This window comes from Saimiri boliviensis, chromosome 7 (assembly GCF_048565385.1).
Source record: "Saimiri boliviensis isolate mSaiBol1 chromosome 7, mSaiBol1.pri, whole genome shotgun sequence".
Lineage (NCBI taxonomy): Eukaryota > Metazoa > Chordata > Mammalia > Primates > Cebidae > Saimiri > Saimiri boliviensis.
Window position 1 is genome coordinate 22,531,728 of NC_133455.1, and position 24,531 is coordinate 22,556,258.

The following is a 24,531-nucleotide window of genomic DNA, read 5'->3' on the forward strand; positions in this document are numbered from 1 at the left end:
AGAAGACGGTTCTGCAGGATGGGACAAACGGTCTCTGAGGGAAGACAGAAGCTAACAGAACTGATTCCCCTGGGTGAACAGGCTGCTGGGAGGGCCCACAGGGAAGGGACTTCAGAGCTGGGCTTGCGGGGCATACAAGTTGGCCAGGAGCAAGGCGGCCCAGGCCAGGCAGGGGCTGCAGACGGGAAGGCTCCCTTTACAATACCATCCCCTGAGCAGCCTCAGGCCCCCGACCAAGGGAAGTCCTGAGGGCTGCGAGGTTTACTCACTCCTTAGAACATGCTGCCCACCCTCCACCCCTGCGTGGCAGAAACTGTCCAGAGGACGAACCCAAGGAATCAGGAGACCCAGAGGCAGGGGCGGCCCAGAGACGGCGGGATGAAGCAGAAGCTCCACTAGAGGGGTTTGGGGGTGGACTCTCCCGCTCCAGCCGGCGGAGGAAGGAAGTGGTTCCCTCCGCCCACCCTTCCCTTAGGCTGGCCCGGGGCAGGAATCTCGTGATCCGCGATTCGCTCCCACGGGCGGGACGTTTGTCCGTCTGCAGAGCTGCGGGAGGCCCAAGCCCAGCCTGCGGTGCGCAAGGCGGCCGTCGGGGACGAACCGGTGGACTGACCACAGGCAGGGACAAGGGGACTGAGACCCGGGCGAGGGCCGAGGCCTAGACGCCCGCGGAACGTTGGAGGGCTGCGGGCAGTGGGGGACAGTAGGGGGCAGAGGGAGCGAGGGCGGGGCCTCGCGCGGGGCGGGGCTCTGTATGGGGGCGGGGCTTGGTGCGGGGGCGGGGCCTGGCAGGGGCCGGGCCGGGCCGGGCCGACTCCGAGGCTCCCAGTCGCTGCTGTGGCCGCGGGCAGGTGGGGCTACGGGTAAGTTCTCGGGCCGGCGGAGGGAGTACTCCTGTTGGCGTGCAGCCCCTTCTCCAAGACCCCTGGTGCCAGATCCCTCCGAGAAGAGGGGACCCCCTTGGATCTCCGCTGCCTAGGCCTCGCCGCGGATCGCGTGCAGGACCCCAGTCCTCGGCTCTGGCGTGTCCCAGCGCGGACGGCTCGGGCGGGCAGTGCTTCCCCTCCGCGGGGACTGGAGTCCGGGGAGGGGGAGGCGGGAGACACCGGCCCCAGTGACACCCCCACAACCTTGAATGTTCGTTTTGCGCGCCGCCCCGGGCCAGGTGCCTTCAGGTCTTCACCATCCGCGCAGCAACCACAGGTGACCATCGTCGTCTTCCTCTTACAGGTGAAGAAACCAAGACGCAGAGAGGCCAAGCCCCTTGCCTTGGGTCACACAGCCACAGGAGGCAGAGCCAGAACTCACAACCAGGTCTGTGTCCTCTAAGTCCTCTGATGCATCGTCCCTTCCCCGCCGCCCTCCCTGGAGACTGTGGGAGAGAAGCAGGGACAGAGGCAGTGCTGGGTGTCCCGGGAGAAGGCTGCAGTGAGCGGGCCCAGCCATCCCTGAGGGAGGAGCCAGGGGGCAGCAAAGTTTTCCCTGGAAACACTTTGAAAACACCCACCTCTTGGAAACTGAGATACTGAGGAACAAGAGTGTTGAGGCCAGGGTAAGCCAAGACAGGGGAGAGCAGTTCCTCATTGAAACCCCCACTAGGAACGTTCTCCCACCACCTTTACCAGTGCTGGGTGTGGAGGCTCTTGCAGGCTCAGCTAGTGACTTGGCCTGTCTGTGCCTCAGTTTCTGCATCTGTCCTCTGGGGTTAAGCATGTGCCTACCTCACAGTATTGCTGAGAAGATGACATGAGATGCTTGGTGCACCCCTGGCACCACGTTACTACCAAAAGTTCATGGTTCCCGTGCCTCCACCCTCCCTCCTGCCCCTCTGAGAATACTTCTCTGTCCTGGGCACCTTTAACTTCAGATTGTTCAGAGCTATCTGAGATCTGCAGGATTTCCGGACAGCCCCACCAGCAACTAGGAGCTGCTTGAGTAAGACTGAGGTGGTGGGGGACGGGCAACTTCTCTGGCTCTGACTCCCCAGAGGTAAAGGCTGATAAATTAGGTCAGGGTTTTGAAAATCTCTGGGCTGAGGCTTGCTTGCACAAGGTCCAGAGCTGCTCTGTGGCCCTCTGCCCTCCCTGCCCCTGGTTTAGCAAGAAGGAGGAAGCCAGAGCGTTCTTGTCCCAGACTTGATCATTTCTTAGTCACTGGGCCCCGGAACCTGTCATCCACCACCCCCTCTCCTCTTCCCTTCCCCACAGTCTAGGCCAGCAGCAAGTTCTAACCCAAAGCATATCCTGAATCCAGCCACTCCTCTACCCCCTGCTTCCACCCGGAGTTCACACCCCAGCATCTCTTGCCTCCTCGTCATCCTCGACCCCTCACTCCCACCCAAATCTCCAGCATCACCTGCCAAGCCCTCTCTGTGATCAGGCCCTATGTGATTATTCTTGATTCTTCCCTCTGGCCACTGTCCTGTCCACTCCTGTCCCTAGCCGCCACCTCCTCCTAAGTTCTCTGCTCTCTCAGGGGCTGTGTATGCTGCATACGCTCTTCCTGTTCACGGGAATGCTCTTCTCTGCAACCTGTGACATACTCCCTTGTCATTCAGGAGACACCATAAATGTCATGTTGTCCCCAATCACCCCGTCTCCTCTTCCCTTTCCCACAGTCTAGGCCAGCAGCAAGTTCTAACTTAAGGAGACCCCGCCTGCTCCCTGGCCCCCTAGTCTGGCTGGCTAGCTTGCTTCCCGGTGCTTAGCTGGGAGTGTGGGCTGTCTCGTGTGTTTCCTTTCCTCCTTGTCTCCCCAGGTAACATGTCAGCCTACCGCGATTCCTGAACGTGCCTTTGCCTCTTCACCTTGGATTTCCCAGAACCTGAGAAACCAGTGCTTGGCACCTAGAAAAAGACTCAGATTTTTTTTTTTTTTTTTGAGACGGAGTTTCGCTCTTGTTACCCAGGCTGGAGTGCAATGGCGCGATCTCGGCTCACCGCAACCTCCGCCTCCTGGGTTCAGGCAATTCTCCTGCCTCAGCCTCCTGAGTAGCTGGGATTACAGGCACGCGCCACCATGCCCAACTAATTTTTTGTATTTTTAGTAGAGACGGGGTTTCACCATGTTGACCAGGATGGTCTCGATCTCCTGACCTCGTGATCCACCCGCCTCGGCCTCCCAAAGTGCTGGGATTACAGGCGTGAGCCACCGCACCCGGCCAGATATTTTTGTATAGTTGCAGGCAGTGTGTCAGCTATCAGTCTATTTTTCTTCTCAATGCTTGACAGCGTTTTTTCCTCCCATTTCTGTAGAGACCTCAGAATTATTCTTCCCAAGAGCCCACTGCCTTCCTCAGCTTTTCCCTAAAGTAGGAAAAAGTAGGGCTTGAGGACCACTTCCAGGCTTTAACCGTAATATTCAACTTAGCTATAAATGTGATTATCCATATTGTGCATGTTTTTGGCTATCAAATGACTTCTGGGAGATACAGTTTCCTAACTGAGGTATGCAAGTCAAGGGTGGGATCGTTCTGAAGGCACTTACCTCTTGTGACCAGGTGGCTATTTAGAAAAATCATCCCCAGGAATGTGTGCACATTTCCCTGCAGCTCTGCAAGCATTGGGTTTTATCCTTTTTATGTTTTGGCTAGTTTAATGGAGAAGGGTATGGTAGTTTTCAATTTTCTGTTGCTTGACTTGCTGAAGCTGAGTGTTTCTCTGCATGCGTGCTGGTTCTAGTTCCTATCTTACAAAGGAAGGAAATCTCCAGGGCACCTTAATGCTTCCTTTTACCTCCTCTTGTGCTGGTGGCTCCACTTGAGCCCCTCTGGTGAGAGCAGGTTGAAGGTCCCAGGGGGCTGGTATGGGCCCACACACTTTCAGTGCACAGCTGAACTGTGCTGGGTGCAGAAGCTGCTCTGCCAGTCAAGCAGCGAGAAACTCTGAGAGTCCCTTGCACCCTCAGCTTGGCACTGTGGGGAGAGAAATAACTTTTTTAAAAAATTTTTATGAAAGTTTATTTCAAAATAATTTTTTAGAATTAGACCAGGCATGGTGGCTCATGCCTGTAATTTCAACACTTTGGGAGGTTGAGGCAGATGAATCACTTGAGGTCAGGAGTTTGAGACCAGCCTAGCTAACATAGCCAAACCCCGTCTCTACTAAAAAGATATTTTTAAAAGTAGCTGAACGTGGTGGTGGGCACCTATAATCCTAGCTATTCAGGAGGCTGAGACGGGAGAATTCCTTGAACCTGGGAGACAGAGGTTGCTGAGATCACACCACGGCATTCCAGCCTGGGCAAAAGAGTGAGACTGTCTCAGATAAAAATATATATAGAGAGAGAGAGGTTACATACAGGGATCTGGCACAGTGGCTCACAACTGTAATCCCAGCACCATGGGAGGCTGAGGCAGCAGAATCACATGAACTCAGGAGGTTGAGACCAGTCTGGACAACATAGGAAGATACCCCCTTTCTGTAAAAATAGGCTTGGACATGGTAGTATGTGCCTATAGTCCCAGCTACTCAGGAGGCTGAGGTGGGAGTATCCCTTGAGCCTAGAAGTTTGAGGCTGCAGTGAGCTCTAATTGCACCACTGTATTCTAGCCAGGGTGACAGAGTAAGACCCTCAACTCCAAAACAAACAAGGTATGCAGGGTTATTCACTGAAGCATTGGGGTAGGAGGAGATTGGGAACAACCTTAAGTGTCCATCACTAGTGGGATTAAACTCATTCCTGCACGGGACTCCTGTGCAGCCGTGACAAGGCGTGCACTTCATGCAGAATGCACTGGCATAGAACCACCTCTGAGATACTGTGTTAGTCTTCTGTGGCTGCTGTAACAAATGGCCGCAAGCTTGGTGGCTTAAGATAACACACATTTATGTTACAGTTCTGGAGGTCAAAAGTCCACAATCCATCTCGGTGGGCTCAAGTCAAGGTATAGGCAGGGCTGTGTTGCTGCTGCAGGTTCTGGGGGAGAATCTGTTTGCTTTCCTTCCCAACTTCTAGAGGGGCCCACGTGCCTTGGATTGAGGCCCCATCCTCCATCTTTAAAGCATCGAATCTTCAGATCTTTCTGACTCCAGCCTCTGCTTCTGCCCTCACACCTCTTCTCCTGCCTCCACTTATCAAAGACCCCTCTGATGACATTGGGTCCCCTGGGATAATCCAGTATCATTCTCTCCATCTTAAGAGCGGCAACTTCATCATATCTGCAAAATCCTTTTTGGTATGTAAAGTAATACCATACAAGTTCAGGGATTAGGGCGTGAGCATCTTTGAAGGGGAGCATTATTTTGCCTACCACACCCTAAAGGGAAATAAGAGCAGTACGTGGGTTCACATTTGTTTATGGAAAAAAATAGAAGATCGGGGGAGAGTATATACTCATGTGCTTGTGAGGGCATAGAATACTCTAGAAGGTGAGGTCGGAAATGGGTCAGAGCGGCCGCTTCTGGGAAGGAGAATGGGTAGAGGGGAGACTGACTTGTCATAGAATATCTTTTTGTATAATTTAAATTTTTTACTACATGTATAGATCATCTACGTTAAAAATAATGTTTTAAAGTAACACCACCTCATTGTAAAAGTTCACGCCTCCCAGAGGCAGAGAAGGAAAACCCCACACCCAGATCGCTCCCTTTTCTTCCAAAGATAACCACTGCGAAGACTGATCCTTACAGACCGAAAAAAAAAAAAAAAAGCGTCTGTATTTCTTTCATCTACGTTGTAGTATGTATCAGTACTTTATTTCTTTTTATTTATTTATGTATTTTGAGATGGAGTCTTGTTCTGTTGCCTAGGCTAGAGAGCAGTGGTGTGATCTTGGCTTACTGCAATCGCCATCTCCCTGGTTCAAGCCATTCTCCTGCACCAGCCTCCCAAGCAGCTGTGATTACAGGTGCCCGCCACCATGCCCAGCTAATTTTTGTATTTTTAGTAGAGACAGGTTTCACCATGTTGGCCAGGCTGGTCTCGAACTCCTGACCTCAGGTGATCCACCCACCTTGGCCTCCCAAAGTGCTGGGATTACAAGTGTGAGCCACCCCACCCTGCTGCTTCATTTCTTTTTATTGCTGAATAACATTCCATTGTGTGTTTAGACCCACTTTGTTGATCCGTTCACCCTTTGATGGACAAGTGAGTCATTTACACCTTTTGGCTGTTGAGAATAATGCTGTGAAAGGCTACGAACTTTCGCATACAAATACGCGTTGGTGTGAGTCCCTGTTTCAGCTCATTTGGCTCTATATTCAGGATGTATGCCCTCCTGCATACACTTTGAACTTTACACTACTTTCAGACACAGTTTAAACTAACTTAAAACTAATCTGTAAGAAAGATTTGCAGTGCACATACCGAGGTAGATGGCAGCAGGATGACATATCTGGACAACTGTCTTCTTATTTTTCAGATCCAGAAGCAACAGGGACATGACCACCTGGGACGAAAAGGTAAATGGATTTTGTGGTCTTGCAGCATTAGAGGATATCCCAGCCTTGAGACAATAATTCTGTTTGGTGTTTCAGACGGGAGACGGAGAACACACCTGTTCAGGTGTTTCCGCTGCACTGAAATACTTAAAATCACAATGACGAAAAGCTGTGAAAGGACCTGACAAAACCTCCAAATACCCTGATCATCCACATCAGACCATTTGAATCCCAGCCCTGCATAACTGTGTGCATGTTAATAACTATGTGTCCTTCAGTGCCCTGAGCCTCAGTTTCCTTATCTGGAAAATAGTGAAAAGATTATTTCACCACTGCCCCTGAAGGATTGTCGGGAAGATTTGATGAGACAATGGTCTCAGAATGCTAGGCAAGTGCTCAGCCCACACAGGGCTTTCCCTTAGTGCCCATTTTACAGGTAATGACACTTGGCCACAGAGAAGTAAAGTCACTTCTCAAGATCACACAGCTAGATAGTGGTAGAAATGGGATTTCAGGCCAGGCACAGCGGCTCACACCTGTAATCCCAGCAGTTTGGGAGGCCAAGATGGGTAGATCACTTGAGGTCAGGAGTTCCAGAACATGGTGAAACTCCATCTCTACTAATAATACAAAAATTAGCCAGGCATGGTAACACATACCTGTAATCCCAGCTACTCAGGAGGCTGAGGCAGGAGAACCACTTGAACCTGGAAGGCAGAGGTTGCAGTGAGCTGAGATTGTACCATTGTACTCCATCCTGGGTAACAAGAGCAAAACTCCATCTCCAAAAAAAAAAAAGAAATTGAGATTTCATCCTGGCCTGACTCCAGAGGAAATGCTTTCCTCCCATATCTTAGAGCCATCTCCAGTAGAAAATAGACTGTGTCTTTAATATCTGGGATACAGGTTGGGTCTGGGGGCACTGGTTGTAAAGACTGAGGAGGGCAAGGTAGAAAGGAAGTGTTGATTCCACATCAGCTGTTTTCCTCAAGGTTCTGGGGGCCTGGACAAGCCAAGCTGGCCAGGGCAGAGCAGGAAGCTCAGCGCAGCAGCAGGGGTAAGCGGGGCAGTCTGAGAAGCAAATGTGAGCACAGGATGATGAGGATGGTGATTGTGTATTTCATCAAATTGATGACGCTGGTAACTGTAAGAGGAGCCGCAGGAACACTAGGTACCCTTAATAAGAAAGTCAGCATGGAAGAAAGGTTAAGTGGGAACTGCACATGCTTTTCCTTCATTTGTCATTCCCTATTAAATTAGGCAAACCAAAAAACATTCAGAAACGCTTCATGATGATTAGACTGTGGTGAAATCAGCTCACTCGTACATAGCACTGTTCTAGAAACAAAATTTGACAGTCTATATCAAGAATATTGAAAATACCCATATTCAAGCCTGGTCATCTCACTTATGGGAAAAAAAAACATAAAGTAAAAGTACAATTTATGGCACCATGTTTCTCGGCACATGAGGCAACGCTGTCTGTAGATGCGCCTTATTTTATGTAACATGAAGAGAAGCGAAACAAGCATGTGCTGCCATTTACTGTGATAGAAACTAACACAAGGCTGAAACTGATCAATTGTCAGGCCCATCCAGATTTCAGAGACGTTAACATGTGATAAAACGTGGCCTTAGAATCGGATTTAAAACCATAAAACCATGCAGAATGGGTAAAATCCATGCAAAATGCAATAATGAAACCATTTGACTCCTTGGTAAGTTTTCTGGCCTCTGAATAGGTGTGAATTTGATGCACATAGTGGTAAAAAATAAGATACGAAATTGTTTGCTGTCTTTTTTCTCGGAGACAGGGCCCAGGCTAGAGTGCAGTGGCACAATTTTGGCTCACTGCAACCTCCACCTCTGGGTTCAAACTCTTCTTGGGCCTCAGCCACCCAAGAAACTGGGATTACAGGCATGCACCACCATCCCCAGCTAATTTTTTTTGTAACTTTGGTAGCGACAGGGTTTCTCCATGTTGACCAGGCTGGTCTCAAACTCCTGGCCTCAAGTGATCCACCTGCCTCAGCTTCCCAAAGTACTGGGATTATAGGCATGAGCCGCCACACCTGGCCTACTGTCTTTGATTATAATTATAAAAGATATGGACAGATGGGAGAGAAAGAGGTAGACAGGTAGATGATACATAAGTTTGGTGTGCTGAGATTGTTATGAATTTATTTCCCTTTCTTTTGTTCCTCTTTTCACAATAGTAATACTAAAAGCAATAGATCGAGGCTAAAGGTCTGTTCATGAGGTAAATGGCAGCAGGTCAAGCTGGGGGTGTGAACTTGAGTCTGGGGGTTGCAGGGATGAGTTGGTGGAACTTGTCAGAAGCCCATACCAGGCTAGCCTGGGAGGGCTTGTCAGGAGGGCATTGTTGGGGAACTGGGAACAGGGCCAGGACCACTTGTGGCAAATAAGCCTCTTACTGGTTTAAAGAACATGTTCCTTTTCATGATCTGCCCTTATGGAATTAATTGTTTTGGAAAAAGTCATCTCAATGAGATGACTTCAGAGCTTTTCGAGCATCAGCTCTCCTAGTTCCTGAGAGGAAAACAGCGTGTTGGAAGAGAAGCTGGTGGGGTTTGTAGCCATGTGCAGACCTGGCTTGCAGTGCTGCGGAGCTAGGCTTACCTGACCTCCTCAGAGCCCCTTGCTGCCCCTCCCACCTCCTCAGAGCCCCTTGCTCCCCTCCCACCTCTCGGAGCCTCAGTTTTCTTCTTTTGTAAAATGGGAACGATCACATAACCTCACAGAGTTGAGGTGAGAGTTAAACAAGACTGCGTGTGGAAAGCACTCAGCCGGGTGCCCAGCTCCAGCCTGCTTTGAAGACATGGGAGCTGCCGGCTCTGTCATGAGGATGGACTGGCTTTTCAGCCATCAGCTGACCTTGTTCCTCAGCGCAGGTTACTGCACTCAGCAGCCACCTCTGGGGAGCTTGAGAGCCAGGTGTGTGTAGAACTCCCTGCAGCTCCTGGGCTCATTTCTCATGAGGTGTGCACAGGCCCCAGGTGCAGCTGGGGTTCCTCACCCACCTGTGCTGTACACGGACCACCCCAGCACCCAGCCCACACCCAGGGGGGTTGAATTGGAAACTCTGAGCCCAGGACCCAGGTTTCAGGGTGCCTTAAAGTTGCCAGGTGATTCCAACTTGCGGCCTGGCCTGGGGACCCCTCCCTCTGCAGGAGGAAAGAGGGATACCCTGAGCACTGTGTCCTGTGGTTTCCATGGCCAAGGCATCACTAGACATTGGCTCAGGGGACCCAGTCACATGGGTGGCAGCTCTTCATTTCTACCTGGATAACTTTTTCTTTTTTCTTTCTACACTTTTATAAAACAAATAGCACAGTCCCTGCTCCTGGATGACATGACTGATGTCACAGGTTTGGACCAGACTCCCCTGTCAGTCATTCCCAGGGAAATAGGCAGAGCATGTCCCTGCAAAACTGTGTCTTTAAACTCAACCCATTGGTGGGTCCTGAAATCCATTAAGTGAGCTACAATCAACCTTTTAAGAAATGAAATAGGTCTGGGCACGGTGGCTCACACCTGTAATCCCAGCACTTTGGGAGGCCAAGGTGGGTGAATCACTTGAGATCAGGAGTTTGAGACCAGCCTGAGTAACATGGAGAAGCTCCATCTCTACTAAAAATACAAAACATTAGCCAGGTATGGTGGTGCACACCTGTAGTCCCAGCTATTTCTGGGGCTGAGGTAGGAGGATCTCTTGAGCCCAGGAGGTCAAGGCTATGGTAAGTCCTAATCATGCCACTGCCCTCCAGCCTAGGTGGCAGAGTGAGACCCTGTCTCAAAAAAAAGAAAGATAGAAAGAAAGAAATAGAATGAAATGGAAAATAAGAGCGCCTCACCTAGTAACTGTAGTGCTGGTTATAGAATGTTTGTACACAGGGCAGTGCGTACTGAGAGGCAGGGTATGGAACATGATTTCTTACTGAGAAGCACTGCTCCAAAATCCCTTCCCAGCATGGGGCTTTTCCAGCTGTGCAGGGTACAGGGCTGGGCAGTGTTCATGAGGGGTGCCGCGGGAGGAGCGGGTGCCGGCCTGGGCAGCCTGAGTTGGAATCCTAGCTGTGCCTCTTGCTGGCTGTGTGACCTGGGGCAAGTCACTGGCCTCTCTGTTCTCAGTTTCCTCATCCATAAGCAGAGACATTGCAGTCCCCACCTCATGGGCTTGTTGCGGAGTGTGATGAAGGTCTTTGCGCAGAACTCAGAAAATATTAAACAGCAGGTATTCTGGGGATAGTTGGAATGATTACAGTTCCACTCCTGAAAATATCTCCCATCTCATTTCTATGCAGCCCCGCCATCATCTCGCCAGGTTAACCGGCTCATCTACCAAGTCAGGAGGGTTCCTATCCCTATAGGAAAAGGAAAGAGAGTTGGGGACCATGGCTTTAGGGGGACCTGGGCCACCAGTTAAACTCCTCAGCCTGTAAGCAGCCCCTCCTGCCGGAGCTAAAGGTCTGTGACGGAGCTGTCACGGTGGTGGTTTTCATCAACCTCAGACTTCCTCCCCGCCCTAGAGAAGGAAAAGCTGCTACGCTTATTTAAAGACTTCCCTGATTTTAAAAATAGCCTTCCTCAGAGCATGGATCCCCTGAGGCAGGAGGGGAGAAGAGCTGGGGCAGGTGAGCCTGCTGCCTGGAGTCCCCTTGCTACCCCCCCACCCCCGAGAAGAGGTTTGCTCAGGGGTTTCTTTCCCCATCCAGGAGGAGGCACATTCAGCAGCAGCCTGTGGTCTGCCAGGCACGGAGGTCATGCTGTGAATCGCTGGGCCCCATGAGAGTGTGATGGGGAAGGCCCAGCCAGGCCCTGGGAGCTGGGATGAAGAAGATAGATGACAGGGTGAAAGCGGGGGTTGCACATTCTAGGCGAAAGAAGTCATGAGTGCAAAGGCCCTGTGGTTGAAGAAACCAGCCAAATATGAAAGGCTCAAAGGGGACAATGTGGCCTGAGGTGGGGGGAGAGGTGAGAGGGGAGGTCAGATAGGCAGGCAGAGGCCACAGCGCGCAGAACAGGAGTGGGCTTCTGGAAGGTGTTGGCGTTTTTTGTTGTTGTTGTTTTTTAAATTTTCTTTAGAGACAAGATCTCACTCTGTCACCCAGGCTGGAGTGCAGTTTCATGATCACAGCTCACTGCAGCCCTGACATTCTGGGCTCAAGCCATCCTCCTGCCTCAGCCTCCTGAGTAGCTGGGACTATAGGTGAGCACCACCATGCATGGTTAATTTTTGGATTTTTTGTAGAGATGGGATCTCACTCTGTGCCCAGGCTGGTCTTGAATTCCTGAACTCAGTGAGCCTCCCTCCTTGGCCTCCCAAGGTGCTGGGATCGTGGCACAAGGTGAAAGGCACTTCCCACATGGAGGCATGAGCAACTGTACCCAGCCAAAAGTTTTAAATAAAGGAATGTGTCAGAGTCCCCGAGACCCCCTGCCCAGTGTCAGTGACTCACTAGGAGGACCCATGGGACTCGCATGCAGATGCACTCCTGGCTCAGATTAATTGCCACAAAAGGATTGAAATTAAGATCAGTAAAGGGAAAATGCGCACGGGGTGAAGTTCGGAAGAAACCTGATGTAAGCTTCCAGAGCCCTCTCCTGGGCTGGGGGCAGGGGTCCTAGGGGGTCACACTTCATTCCTCCAGCAGGGAGTTGTGACAAGATGTGTTAAGTCTTCACGAGCAGAGCAACTCCTTAGAGACCCAATGCCCAGAGTTTTCACTGGGGCTGGGCACAGAGGCACCATCTACCTGGTACTTAGAAAAGTTCCAGACTCTCCAAAGGAAAGCAGGAGTTCATCACAAACCATGCTGTTTCCAAAAGCAGTCTAGGCACAGTGAGCTGCTCTTAGCAGGGAATAGTGGGAATTTTCCAGAAGTCCACGTTCCCAGATGCCAGTGGAGGCCAGGCAGGCCTGTCTGAGGAGGGCAGCGTGGGGCGCACTGGACTGGCCCTTTTCTGTACAGGGAGTGATGTGATCGTGCTTGGAAGGATGCTCCACGGTGGGGAAGGAGAGAGCAGAGAGGAGCTGTGACAGCCTCCGAGTGAGACGGGGGGTGGCCAGGGTGGTGGCAAAGTGCAGGGGAAGTAGGTGGCAGATCAGGGATCATTTAGTTGCTGAAATGCACCAGGCTTCATGCTGGTTAGGAATATAGGGGAGGGGAATTGAAGCTGGACTGGGGAAAACTGCCCTGGCCCTGCTTGGGTGGCCATAAGACCCGGGACCAGGAAGCAGCACACCCAGGTACAAGTCTTTGGACTATCCACTGACAGGTGGTGGTTACCATATTGCAGGCCTCAGTTGACTCCTCTGCTAAGGAGGAAAGACTGCATCTCGGAACCTTGATTCCCCTCTCCTTCTTTATTTAGAGAGAGAGTCTTGCTCTGTTGTCCTGACTGGAGTGCAGTGGTGTGATCTTGGCTTCCTGCAACCTCCGCCTCCCAGGTTCAAGTGATTATTACGCCTCCACCTCCCAAGTAGCTGGAATCATAGGCACATACCACCACCATCACACCCAGCTAACTTTCATATTTTTAGTAGAGATGGGGTTTCATCATATTGGCCAGGCTGGTCTCGAGCTCCTGGGCTCAAGCGGCCCACTTGCCTCGGCCTCCCAAAGTGCTGAGATTACAGGCATGAGCCACAGCACCCAGTCCCATCTCCTAAAATGTCATTTTAGTTGCTTAAAAAAAAATCTTTTCTGCCATTTTTTTTCTTCATATCAGTAGAGGAAAGAACAATCTGGATGACTTGAGTTCCTGTGCTGGCTTTATCACTTATGGTTTTATGGGTTTTTTTTTTTTTGGTTTGTTTGTTTTGTTTTTTTGAGATGGAGTCTCACTCTGTTGCCCAGGCTGGAGTACAGTGGCATGATCTCAGCTCACTGCAACCTCCACCTCCCAAGTTCAAACAATTTCCCTGCCTCACCCTCCTGAGTAGCTGGGACTCCAGGCGTGCACTAGCATGCCTAGCTAATTTTTGTATTTTTAGTTGAGATGGGGTTTCGCCATCTTGGCCAGGCTGGTCTTGAACTCCTGACCTCAGGTGATCCACCAACCTTGGCCTCCCAAAGCACTGGGATAACAGGTATGAGCCATGGCACCTGGCCTTATATTTGTTTTTTAACGACTGTACATGGACATATGTATGGCATAATAAATTCAAATAGCAAACAGGTATATATTAGGTTGAATCATAGGAAATTGTCAACTACTTCTGGTTTTTATCTACAAAGATGGCATTTTTTAAGTCCTCTTTTATATCAGGAAAGTTTTCTTGAATTGTATCTTTGTTCTGGTCTGTTAAACTCGTTTCCTTATTCAGAGATTCCAGGCATGAGTATGTTGGTTTCTCTTCCCACCTCCACTAAATACTTTATTAACCACTTAACTCCCTGCAGCCTGGATCTCTCTCCAAAAATGGCAGTTTCTTAGGGTCAAACCTTGTATTAGTTTGTTTTCACACTGCTGATAAAGATACACCCAAGACTGGGAAGAAAAAGAGGTTTAATTGGACTTACATTTCCACATGGCTGGGGAGGCCTCAGAATCGTGGTGTGAGGTGAAAGGCACTTCTTACATGGAGGCAACAAGAGAAAATTAGAAGGAAAAGCAGAAGCCCCTGATAAACCCTTCAGATCTCATGAGACTTATTCACTATCACGAGAATAGTACAGGAAAGATTGGCCCCCATGATTTAATTACCTCCCCCTGGATCCCCCACAACATGTGGGAATCCTAGGAGATACAATTCAAGTTGAGATTTGGGTGGGGACACAGCCAAACCATATCATTCTGCCCCTGACCCCTCCAAATCACATGTCCTCACATTTCAAAACCAATTATGCCTTCCCAACAGTCCCCCAAAGTCTTAGCTTATTTCAGCATTAACCCAAAAATCCACAGTCCAAAGTCATCTGAGACAAGGCAAGTAAGTCTCTTCCACCTATGAGCCAGTAAAAATCAAAATCAATCTAGTTGCTTCCTAGATACAATGGGATACAGATATTGAGTAAATACAGCTTTTCCAAATGAGAGAAATTGGCCAAAACAAAAGGGTTACAGGGCCTAGGCAAGTCTGAAATCCAGGGGGGCAGTCAAATTCTAAAGCTCCAAAATGATCATCTTTGACTCCATGTCTCACGTCCAGGCCAGGCTGTGCAAGAGATAGGTTCCCATAGCCTTGGTCAGCTCTACCCCTGTGGCTTTGCAGCTTGTAACCCACCTCCTAGCTGTTTTCATGGGCTAGCATTGAGTGTCTGAGGCTTTTCTAGGCACACAGTGCAAGCTGTCGGTAGATCTACCATTCTGGGGTCTGAAGGACTGTGGCCTTCTTCTCACAACTCTACTTGGTGGTGCCCCAGTAGGGACTCTGTATGGGGGCTCCCACCCTACATTTCCTTTCCACACTACTCTAGCAGAGATTCTGCATGAGGGCCCCACCTCTGCAGCAAACTTTTGCCTGGACATCCAGGTGCTTCCATACATTGTCTGAAATCTAAGTAGAAGTTCCCAAACCTCAATTCTTGACTTCCAACACCACATGGAAGCTGCCAAAGTTTGGGGCTTCCACCCTCTGAAGCCACAGCCTGAGCTGTACGTTGGCCCCTTTCAGCCACAGCTAGAGCAGTTAGGACACAGGGCATTAAGTCCCTAGGCCCATGAAACCACTTTTTCCTCCTGTGCCTCTGGGCCTGTGATGGGAGGGGCCACCGTGAAGGTCTCTGACATAGCCTGGAGACATTTTCCCCAAGGTCTTGGGGATTAACATTAGGCTCTTTGATTCTTATGCAAATTTCTGTAGCCAGCTTGAATTTTTCCCCAGAAAATGGGTTTTTCTTTTCTATCACATCATCAGGCTGCAAATTTTCAAAATTTTTATGCTTTGCTTCCCTTATGCAATTGAATGCCTTTAACACCAGCCACTGGATGCTTTGCTGCTTAGAAATTTCTTCCACCAGTTACCCTAAATCATCTTTCCCAAGTTCAAAGCTCCACAGATCTCTGTGGCAGGGGCAAAATGCTGCCAGCTCTTCACTAAAACATACCAAAAGTCACCTTTTCTCCAGTTTCGAACAAGTTCCTCATCTCCATCTGAGACCACCTCAGCCTGGATCTTATTGTCCAGATGCTATCGGCATTTTGGCCAAAGCCATTCAACAAGTCTCTAGGAAGTTCCACACTTTCTCACATTCTCCAGTCTTCTTCTGTTCCAGCCTCTGCCTGACACCAAGTTCCAAAGTTGCTTCCATATTTTCAGGTATCTTTTCAGCAATGTCCCACTCTACTGTTACCAATTTACCATATCAGTGTTCACACTGCAGATAAAGACATACCTGAGACGGGGAAGAAAAAGATATTTAATTGGACTTCCAGTTCCACATGGCTGGGGAGGCCTCAGAATCATGGTGTGAGGCAAAAGGTGCTTCTTTTTATTTTTCCTTTTTGTGTGTGTGACGGAGTCTCACCCTGTTGCTTGGTTGGAGTGCAGTGGCACAATCTCAGCTCACTGCAACCTCCACCTCCTGGGTTCAAGTGATTCTCCTGTCTCAGCCTCCCAAGTAGCTAGGACTACAGGTGCACACCACCACACCCAGCTAAGTTTTATATTTTTTTAGTAGTGACAGGGTTTCACCCTCTTGGCCAGGATGGTCTCAATCTCTTGACCTCATGATCCACCCACCTTGGCCTCCCAAAGTGCTGGGATTATGGGCATGAACCACTGCACCTGGCCAAAAGGTACTTCTTACATGGAGACAGCAAGAGAAAGTTAGAAGCAAAAGCAGAAACCCCTAATAAACCCATCAGATCTCATGAGACTTATAGCATGGGAAAGATTGGTCCCTGTGATTCAACTACCTCCCCCAGGTCCCTCCCACAACATGTGGGAATTCTGGGAGATACAATTCAAGTTGAGATTTGGGTGGGGACACAGCCAAACCATATGAAACCTATTGGAAAAAAATGGAAAGTTTCACCCTCCAATCCAGTCCCTCTCTCCTCCTGGGAGTTGGGATTGATTTTGTCCATTTTTCCATAACTGAAGATTGAGGAGCCCTTTCCCTGTGGGTGCGTGAGTTTACAGGCCTGCCACACAGTGGTGTGGTGCTGTGGTGTGGGCCTTCTTCCATGGTATCCTGGCCAACAGACTGTGAGGTGGTTTCCAGTTTTGGGCTATTGAAGCAGGACTGGAGCGAGCACCTGTGTACATGTGGGAGTGTCTTGTCAAGTCAACGATAAGGACATTTTAAGTGTTGATAGAAACTAAGGCAGCCATGGTGGCATGTACCTGTAGTCCTAGCTACTTGGGAGGCTGAGGCAGGAGGATTGCTTGAGCCCAGGAGTTTTAGGCTGCACTCCAGCCTGAACAACAAAATGAGACCCCATCTCAGAAAATAAAATAAAATAAAAATTTGATATAAATTGGTTTAGGGCCAATTCTCTCTAATCCCCAAGCCTGGCGCATGAGAGAGACTCAAATATTTTTTCAAAAGGTGAAAGGAAGTACCCTGTTACCCTCCTAGGAAGGACACACCCATTACATGCCCATCAGCTGGCATATAGGAGTGCCCACTTCCCTCTGCCTCTGTTACCCTGCTACAGTATGTGGCATGGTATGACTTCAGGCAAGCGGTCTCTCCTCCCAGGCCTCAGTTTCCCCTTCTGCAGAATGGAGAGACTGCACCTACCCAGCCTGCCTACTTCTTAGAAGCATTAAAACAAGTGAGAGCAGGTGGTGTGACCATTGAGCTCTGAGCATGAGGAGCCACTGTTGCTGGGGTTGGCTGCAGAATTGGGCTTTCTCCAAGTGGTTCTGGAACACTCAAGGTCAGGAGTTTGAGACCAGCTTGGCCAACATAGCAAAACCCTGCCTCTACTAAAAATACAAAAATTGGCCGGGTGGCTCAAGGAGAATTCAGCTTTCTCCTTGAGGCCAGGACAAATGTGTGGCCTAGAAAGATAAAGAGAAAGACAGCACCTGGCCGATGAACCATCCTGGCTCACTCAGGCACACACCCTCTGCCCTGGTTTCCTGTGGCTGCTGTAACAAATTACTATAAGCTGGGGGTTGAGGGCGGGGGTATCAACAACAGGAACTCATTATCACTGGTTCTGGAAACCGGAAGGCCAAAATCAAGGTGTTGGCAGGATTGGCCCCTGGAGGCTTTGGGATGGGGAGATCTGTTCCAGGCCTCCGTCCCAGCCTCCAGGGTTGCTGGTAGTCTTTGGCTTGTGGACATATCACTCTGATCTCTGTGAATTTCATGTGACCTTACCCTCTGCATGTTCTTTTCTCTCTCTTTTTTTTTTTTTTTTTCAAGACCAAGTCTCAATTTGTCTCCCAGGCTGGAGTGCAATGGCATGATCTTGGCTCACTGCAACCTCCTCCTCCCAGGTTCAAGTGATTCTCCTGCCTCAGCCTCCCAAGTAGCTGGGATTATAGGCACTTGCCACCATTCTGGCCTCATTTCTGGGTTTGGTTTGGTTTGGTTTCAGGTCTCACTGTGTCACCCCGGTTGAAGTGCACTGGCATGATCTCGGCTCACTGCAGCCTCTCTGGTTCAAGCGATTCTTCTGCCTCAGCCTACTAAGTAGCTGGGATTACAGGCGCCTACCACCATGCCTGGCTAATTTTTGTATTTTTAGTAGAGACAGGGTTTCGCCATGTTTAGCCAGGCTGGTCTCAAACTCCTGACCTCAGGTGCCCACCTCAGCCTCCAAAAGTGCTGGGATTACAGATATGAGCCAACATGCCCAGCCAATTTTTGTATTTTTAGTAGAGACAGGGTTGTGCCATGTTGGCCAAGCCAGTCTCAAACCCCTGACCTCACCTGATCTACCCGCCTTGGCCTCCCAAAGTGCTGGGATTACAGGCATGAGCCATCACTCCCAGCTCCTTTTCTCTTTTTATAAGGATACCCCTTTTCTCTCTTTATAAGGACAACTTCATCTTAAGATCTTTAGTTACATCTGCAAAGACCTGCATTCCAAATAAGGTCACATTCTAAGGTTCCAGGGAACAGGAATTAGAGGGGGGTGCACAATTCCACCCACTCTGCCCTCTGAGCAGGTGGCTCTCCAGTCTCTGGCTGCCTGGCTTTCTGTGAACTGTGTATTCTAAAACATAGTCTCCAGGTCATGGAGCTCAGGGGCAGATCCTGCTTTTCCGGTTCCCCACAGTGTGTGACCTTGGACAAGTCCCCCCTCACCCGGATGGCCTCAACCCGAGAGGGTTGTTAGGAGTTGAAATGAAATAGCGTGTGGAAGGAAGTCAGCAGCACACTAAGATGACAGGAGCCACGATAGAATAAGCAACTGTAGTAATACATGTTGCTGCCACTGTGTCTTGGAGTTTGGGGATGAGGTTGGTAGTTAATATGCAAATCAAGTCCCCAAAAATAGTTCTGGGAGGGAGCAGGGGAATGGAAACTGAAGGGACATCATGCCATGGGAATTGGGAGTCGGCTGACTTTCTTAAAAAGTACCTTTTTCTGCTATTGCTGGATACCCATGAACTAGGGACTTTCCCTCTCCCACAGATGGCAGCTTCTGAGCCTGTAAAAATAGGCATCCCTAAAAACACTTCTTTCTCCTTCACTTCTAGGTCTGTCTTTTTCACTTTCCCCTTCTCCCCCAGGTGGTAGTTTTTCTGTGTAATTCCTATAAGAGAAAGGTCGGCAATGTTTAACTTGCAGGGGCAGCGCCTGAGATTTTGTAAATTCATTTATTAATCATTTCTTTGTTTTTCTTTCTCTCTCTCTCTCTCTTTTTTTTTTTTTTTTTTTTTTTTTGAGATGGAATCTCGCTCTGTCACCCAGGCTGGCTGGAGTACAGTGGTGCGATCTCGGCTCACTGCAGCCTCAGCCTCCCGGGTAGCTGGGATTACAGGCACACGCCACCACGCCCAGCTAATTTTTGTATTTTTAGTAGAGATGGGGTTTCACCACATTGGCCAGGCTGGTCTCAAACTCCTGACATCAGGCAATTGTTAAAAACGCATGCTTTGAATGAAGAAACCCCCTCCAAACAGGCTTTGTGTAAGCAACGCGGCTGTTTATTCACCTGGATGCAAGTGGGCTAAGGCCGAACAGGGTGTTGATGAAGGACGGCGGGATAGGAGTTGGTTTTATAGGTTTAGGGTGAGCAGTGTGGAAAGTTAGAGTAAGATCAGTTACAGTGCTGAGGGTAGGGGCAAAGAGCATACATTACCATAAGTTTAATTAAAATGGTGGGTGGGATAAGAGTAGTTAAGATGGTAGGGTGGGGTGAAGAGAATGATCATTACATTATCATAGTAACAGTTAAGATGGCAGGGTGGGGTGGGGGGAATCTTACGTCCAGGGAAGCTCCATGGATCACACGTAATGGCGAACACAGGCAGGGGTGGAGGGTGATCGGCTGAGGCAGGCAGGACTTTAGCCTTTCTGGGTCCAGGCTTGCTCATGGAGGCCTGACAGTGATTCACCTGCCTCAGCCTCCCAAACTGCTGGGATTACAGGCATGAGCCACCACACCATTTCTTGAGTCTCTCCCTGTGACTGAGGAAGAATCTCTGCCCTCCCAGTGTTCACAGACAAGTGTGGTGGGGATGGTGTCGCACTGGTTATTAAGATGGTGTCATGTACATCCCAACCGGGGTGGGGGGACACTTAAGGAAGGCAGCCCAAGGAAGGTAAAATCTAGGTGTACGACCTGGAAGATAGATGGGAAGGGGACAGGCCACACGAAGTCCTGGAAGCAAGAGAGTGTGGTTCATGCTAGAACTGCAAGTTCCACGTGGCTGGAGGGTGGCAGAGGCAGGAATGAGGCTGGTGGGGAGACGAGGGCCTAGAGAAGCCAAGAGAGCTGGGACTTGATCCCGAAGGCAGTCGTGGGTGTGGGGGTTGCTGTGTAGCAGGAACGGCCATGGGAAATGGATCTCTGGGACACCAAATATTGGAGGAAGGAGTTTACTCGGCCGGGAGCAAGGTGGCATATTTGCCTCATATCCAAGCTCGCCTAACAAAGGAAGGTTCCGTCTTTATATAGCCTTATACTTCAGATGTTACACATGGAAGAATCTTAGGTTTATAGCTTAACATATGAAAAGGGTCTCTGTTGACAGTCTTAGGAATTACATATGAAAAGGGTTTCAGTTTACAGTCTTAGGAATGAAAAGGGGAAGTTTACAGTCTTAGGAAAAGGGAAGTTGATTTGAGATGCCTGGGTCTCCCCCTTCAGCTGCACAGCAGGAAAGGAGTCAGGTTGGCATTGGAGGAGGACCCTGGCCGCAGAGTGGAGGCGGGGTCAGGGCAGGTCCTGGTGATGGGGAGGGGATGATGGAGGGCCAGCCAGATTCAGGAAGTGAAATCGATGGGGTGTGAGGGAGAGGGAGGAGCCAAGGACTACTTTCTGTTTTTACCCTGGGCAGTCAGGTGGATGTGACAGCATGCCCTAGGGGATGTGGAAGGAGGAGTGGATTTGGGGAAAAAGGTAAGAAATCAGTTCAGTTTGAGTCACAGCAAACCACGCAGGATCTTGAACATCAGACTGGAGTCTTTAATTTGAACGTGAACAGCACCGAGAACACAGGTATGCTAAGACCCCCAAAGAGAGAGAGTCACCAGCCTGAGGACAGGGTCAGGACTCCTGGCATGGGGCAGAGACATGGTACAGGGGGCTGAGGAGGGCCGCCAGAGATAGGAGGAGAAGCAGGGGGTGAAATTGCCAAGCAGAGAAGAAAAGCATCAAAGAGTGTGGGACAGTCAGGCAGGCTGGAGCCACGGTCACAGGCTTTGATATGGAAAGGTGACCTCAGAGGAGCATCAGGGTACAGTGGGAACCACAGGGATTCTTGCACAGGAGATGGAGCTGTGGGGGTGTCCTGCATCAGCAACTTCACCTATAGACTTTTGGGGCTATAAGTGACAGAAACACAGCTCATTGTCCCTTAAGCCACAAAGTAGCTGTATCAGATCGTGTAACTTAACAGTCTAAGGGTTGCAGAAGCAGGCAGTGGGCAGAGAAATGAAATATCTAAGGATGGCGATAAGGCTGGAGGAGAGGAGTTTTGGGGTTTGTTTTCCTTTTCTGAGACAGAGTCTCACTTTGTAGCCCAGGCTGGAGTGCAGTGACGTGATCTCAGCTCACTGCAACCTCTGGTTCAAGCAATTCTTGTGCCTCAGCCTCCCGAGTAGCTGGGATTACAGGCGCCTGCCATGCGTGGCTATTTTTTGTGTGTTTAGTAGAGATGGGGTTTCGCCATGTTGGCCAGGCTGGTCTCGAACCCCTGACCTCAAGTGATCCGCCCATCTCGGCCTCCCAAAGTGCTGGGATTGCAGGTGCGAGCCACCGCGCTCAGGCAAGTTTTTGTTGTTAAGGGATAATCATAGCTGGCACTTCCAGAGCCGGAGGCTACTCCAAGCCAGGCACCAAGGAAGGTGCTCTGTGCACCACTCTGACTCAGTCTTTCCACAAATGCCAGGGGCCCAGGGTGCACGGGGAAGCTGCTGAGGCCCACCACATTCTCATGATCAACCCTATCTTTGCCGTTTTCTGGAACTTTTCTGCTTCTGGCATGACAGACTCTTGACTGAAAACCAGAAATGTTTTCTGCTCTGCTGAGTGCCCTAGATATTTTCATCCCAAATTACTAAAAGTTGCTTCTTCACTGGTTGCAAGGTTTCAGAAAGAAAAGTTTCCTCTTCTATAAAATGTAAATGCTGTTTTTGCAAAGTACCCTGAGGTTCCCACCCCACTGAGAAATAGGACAGGCTGCTCTTGTCTGCCAGGTGAGTTGTTTCCAAAGGAAAGTATGGGGTCGGGCACAGTGGCTCATGCCTGTAATCCCAGCACTTTGGGAGGCCAAGGCAGGTCGATCACTTGAGTCTAGGAGGTTGAGACTAGCCTGGGCAACATAGCAAAACTCTGCCTCTACAAAAGAATACAAAAAATTAGCTGAATGTGATGGTGTGTGCCTGTAGTTCCAGCTACTCAGGAGGCTTTTGTGGGAGGATCACTTAATCCCGGGAGGTCAAGGCTACAGTGACCTCCAGCCTGGGTGACAGAGCAAGACCCTGTCTCAAAAAAAGGGAATTATGGTCAGTGGCTGCCTGGAGAGCTTCAGTATACCCTTGGCCCTGGCCAGCCCTGGGAGTCCAGAGATGTTTGGTCCAGCTGAGATAAGCCCAGAGCCCAGCACAGGAGATGGGGTACCAGTGCTCTCAGCCAACAGGTACATGATGGGCTTCTGCTGAAGCTGAGGTGTCACACGAGACTCTGGGGACACAGACCCTGCCTTCATGCAGAGTAAATGCTAGTGAGGAGGAAGATGGAATAAATAAATGGCTGCACAAGCAGTTTCTAGTTAGATACTAGGATAAGGGCTCTCAAAGGAAAAGTGTGAGGAGAGGTTATACATGGGAAGAGACTGATTTCGATTTTAGGGGTCAAGGAGGGCCTCTTTGAGGAAGTGACATTTTAGCTGAAGTTTCAAGCATAAGTAAGAGTGAGCCAAGCTCGGAGTGGGAAGAAGAGCATTCCGGGTTGGGGGAACAGCCCACATGATGGCTCGGTGTGGAGCATCAGAGGGAGGGAAGGGTGGCTGGAGTGTGACGAGGAAGCTGTGGGAAGGAGAGATGCCAGGCCCCAGACGGCCATGCACTGCAGGTACACATACGTTAGACTACTAGCTGTGGTCCCTGGGTCTCTGGTTATTTTTGCTTTCAGCTTTTTTTCTCTCTGTGTTTCCAGTTGATGTTTTCTATTGCCCTGTCTTTAAAAGTTCACTGATCTTTTCTTTGGTAGTCTGTTATCAGCTGTTAAGCCCATCCAGTGATTTTTTTCATTGCTTATGTGCACTTTTCAGTTCTAGAATATCCATCGGGATCTTTTTTGTAGCTACCACCATTTCTCTATTGAGATTTTAATACCTGTTTTCATGTCTTCGTTGGCCAGTTCCATTATCTCTGACCATTTTGAGTCTTCTATTAGCTGATTTTTCTATTAGTTGTGGGCCACATTTTTTAGTTTTATCTGTCTGGTAATTTTTACCATGTGCTAGACGATATGAATCTACGATGTTGACTTTGTGGTGTTGTCTTTCTAACAGAGTACTAAGTTTTGTTCCAACAGGCAGTTAATTTACTTAAGGATCACCTTGTTCTTTTCAAGGCTTTAAAAATTTATTTTATTTTATTTTATTTTATTTTATTTTATTTTATTTATTTATTTTTTGAGACAGAGTTTCGCTCTTGTTACCCAGGCTGGAGTGCAATGGCGCGATCTCGGCTCACCGCAACCTCCGCCTCCTGGGTTCAGGCAATTCTCCTGCCTCAGCCTCCTGAGTAGCTGGGATTACAGGCACGCGCCACTATGCCCCGCTAATTTTTTTTGTATTTTTTTTTTTTTTTTAGTAGAGACGGGGTTTCACCATATTGACCAGGATGGTCTAGATCTCTTGACCTCGTGATCCACCCGCCTCGGCCTCCCAAAGTGCTGGGATTACAGGCGTGAGCCACCGCGCCCGGCCTATTTTATTTTATTTTAAAACAAAATCTTGCTCTTGTCCCCCAGGCTAGAGTGCAATGGCATGATCTCGGCTCACTGCAACCTCTGCCTGCCAGGTCCAAGTGATTCTCCTGCTTTAGCCTCCCAAGTAGCTGGGAGTAGAGGTGCCTGCCACCACGCCTGGCTAATTTTTGTATTTTTAGTAAAGACAAGGTTTTGCCATGCTGGTCAGGTTGGTCAAGGCTGCTTCTTAAGCTTTGTTGCAATGAGTGTAATGTGGTCCTTCCTGTAAGGCTAGATTAGGTCTGCTTATAAGGCATGATTTTTCTGGGATCTCTGCTGCATGCTTAGGTGTCCAGTGAGGTCTCTCTACTCTGGCTTTTGGGAGCTCACATATCTCCCAACCCTGTGCTTTGTAATCTCTGGTAGTTGTTCAGCTCGCAGCACTTCAAGAGTTTTTTTTCCTGAAAGTTGTATTTTTCCCTGCCTCATGAAATCTTGTTTCACATACATGACGTCCATATTTTTTAATCTCCTCCTCTGCATAGCTTTTCTATTTCTGGTACATTGCCATGCAGATTCCTGAGGGGAGGGAGCCTCAATAGCTTTGAATCATAGTCTTTGCCTTCACAGTCCGG

The 24,531-nt window shown here is 49.4% G+C and overlaps 1 protein-coding gene across 3 annotated transcripts in view; it reads left to right on the top strand.

Annotated features, from left to right (window-relative positions):
- Positions 1–484: 484 nt before the first annotated feature.
- HVCN1 (hydrogen voltage gated channel 1) overlaps positions 485–24,531 on the top strand; it is a 41,259-nt gene continuing 17,212 nt past the window's right edge. Inside the window, exons 1-3 of one of the 3 annotated variants that reach the window (XM_074402241.1) lie at positions 485–618; positions 1,231–1,314; positions 6,361–6,400. In XM_074402241.1, coding sequence (XP_074258342.1) covers positions 6,380–6,400 — 21 coding nt within the window. In that variant the 5' untranslated portion in view covers positions 485–618; positions 1,231–1,314; positions 6,361–6,379. Of the gene's footprint in view, positions 619–789; positions 864–1,230; positions 1,315–6,360; positions 6,401–19,796; positions 20,978–24,531 lie in introns of those variants that run through there. The other 2 variants (XM_039471992.2, XM_074402242.1) reach the window with 2 other exon arrangements.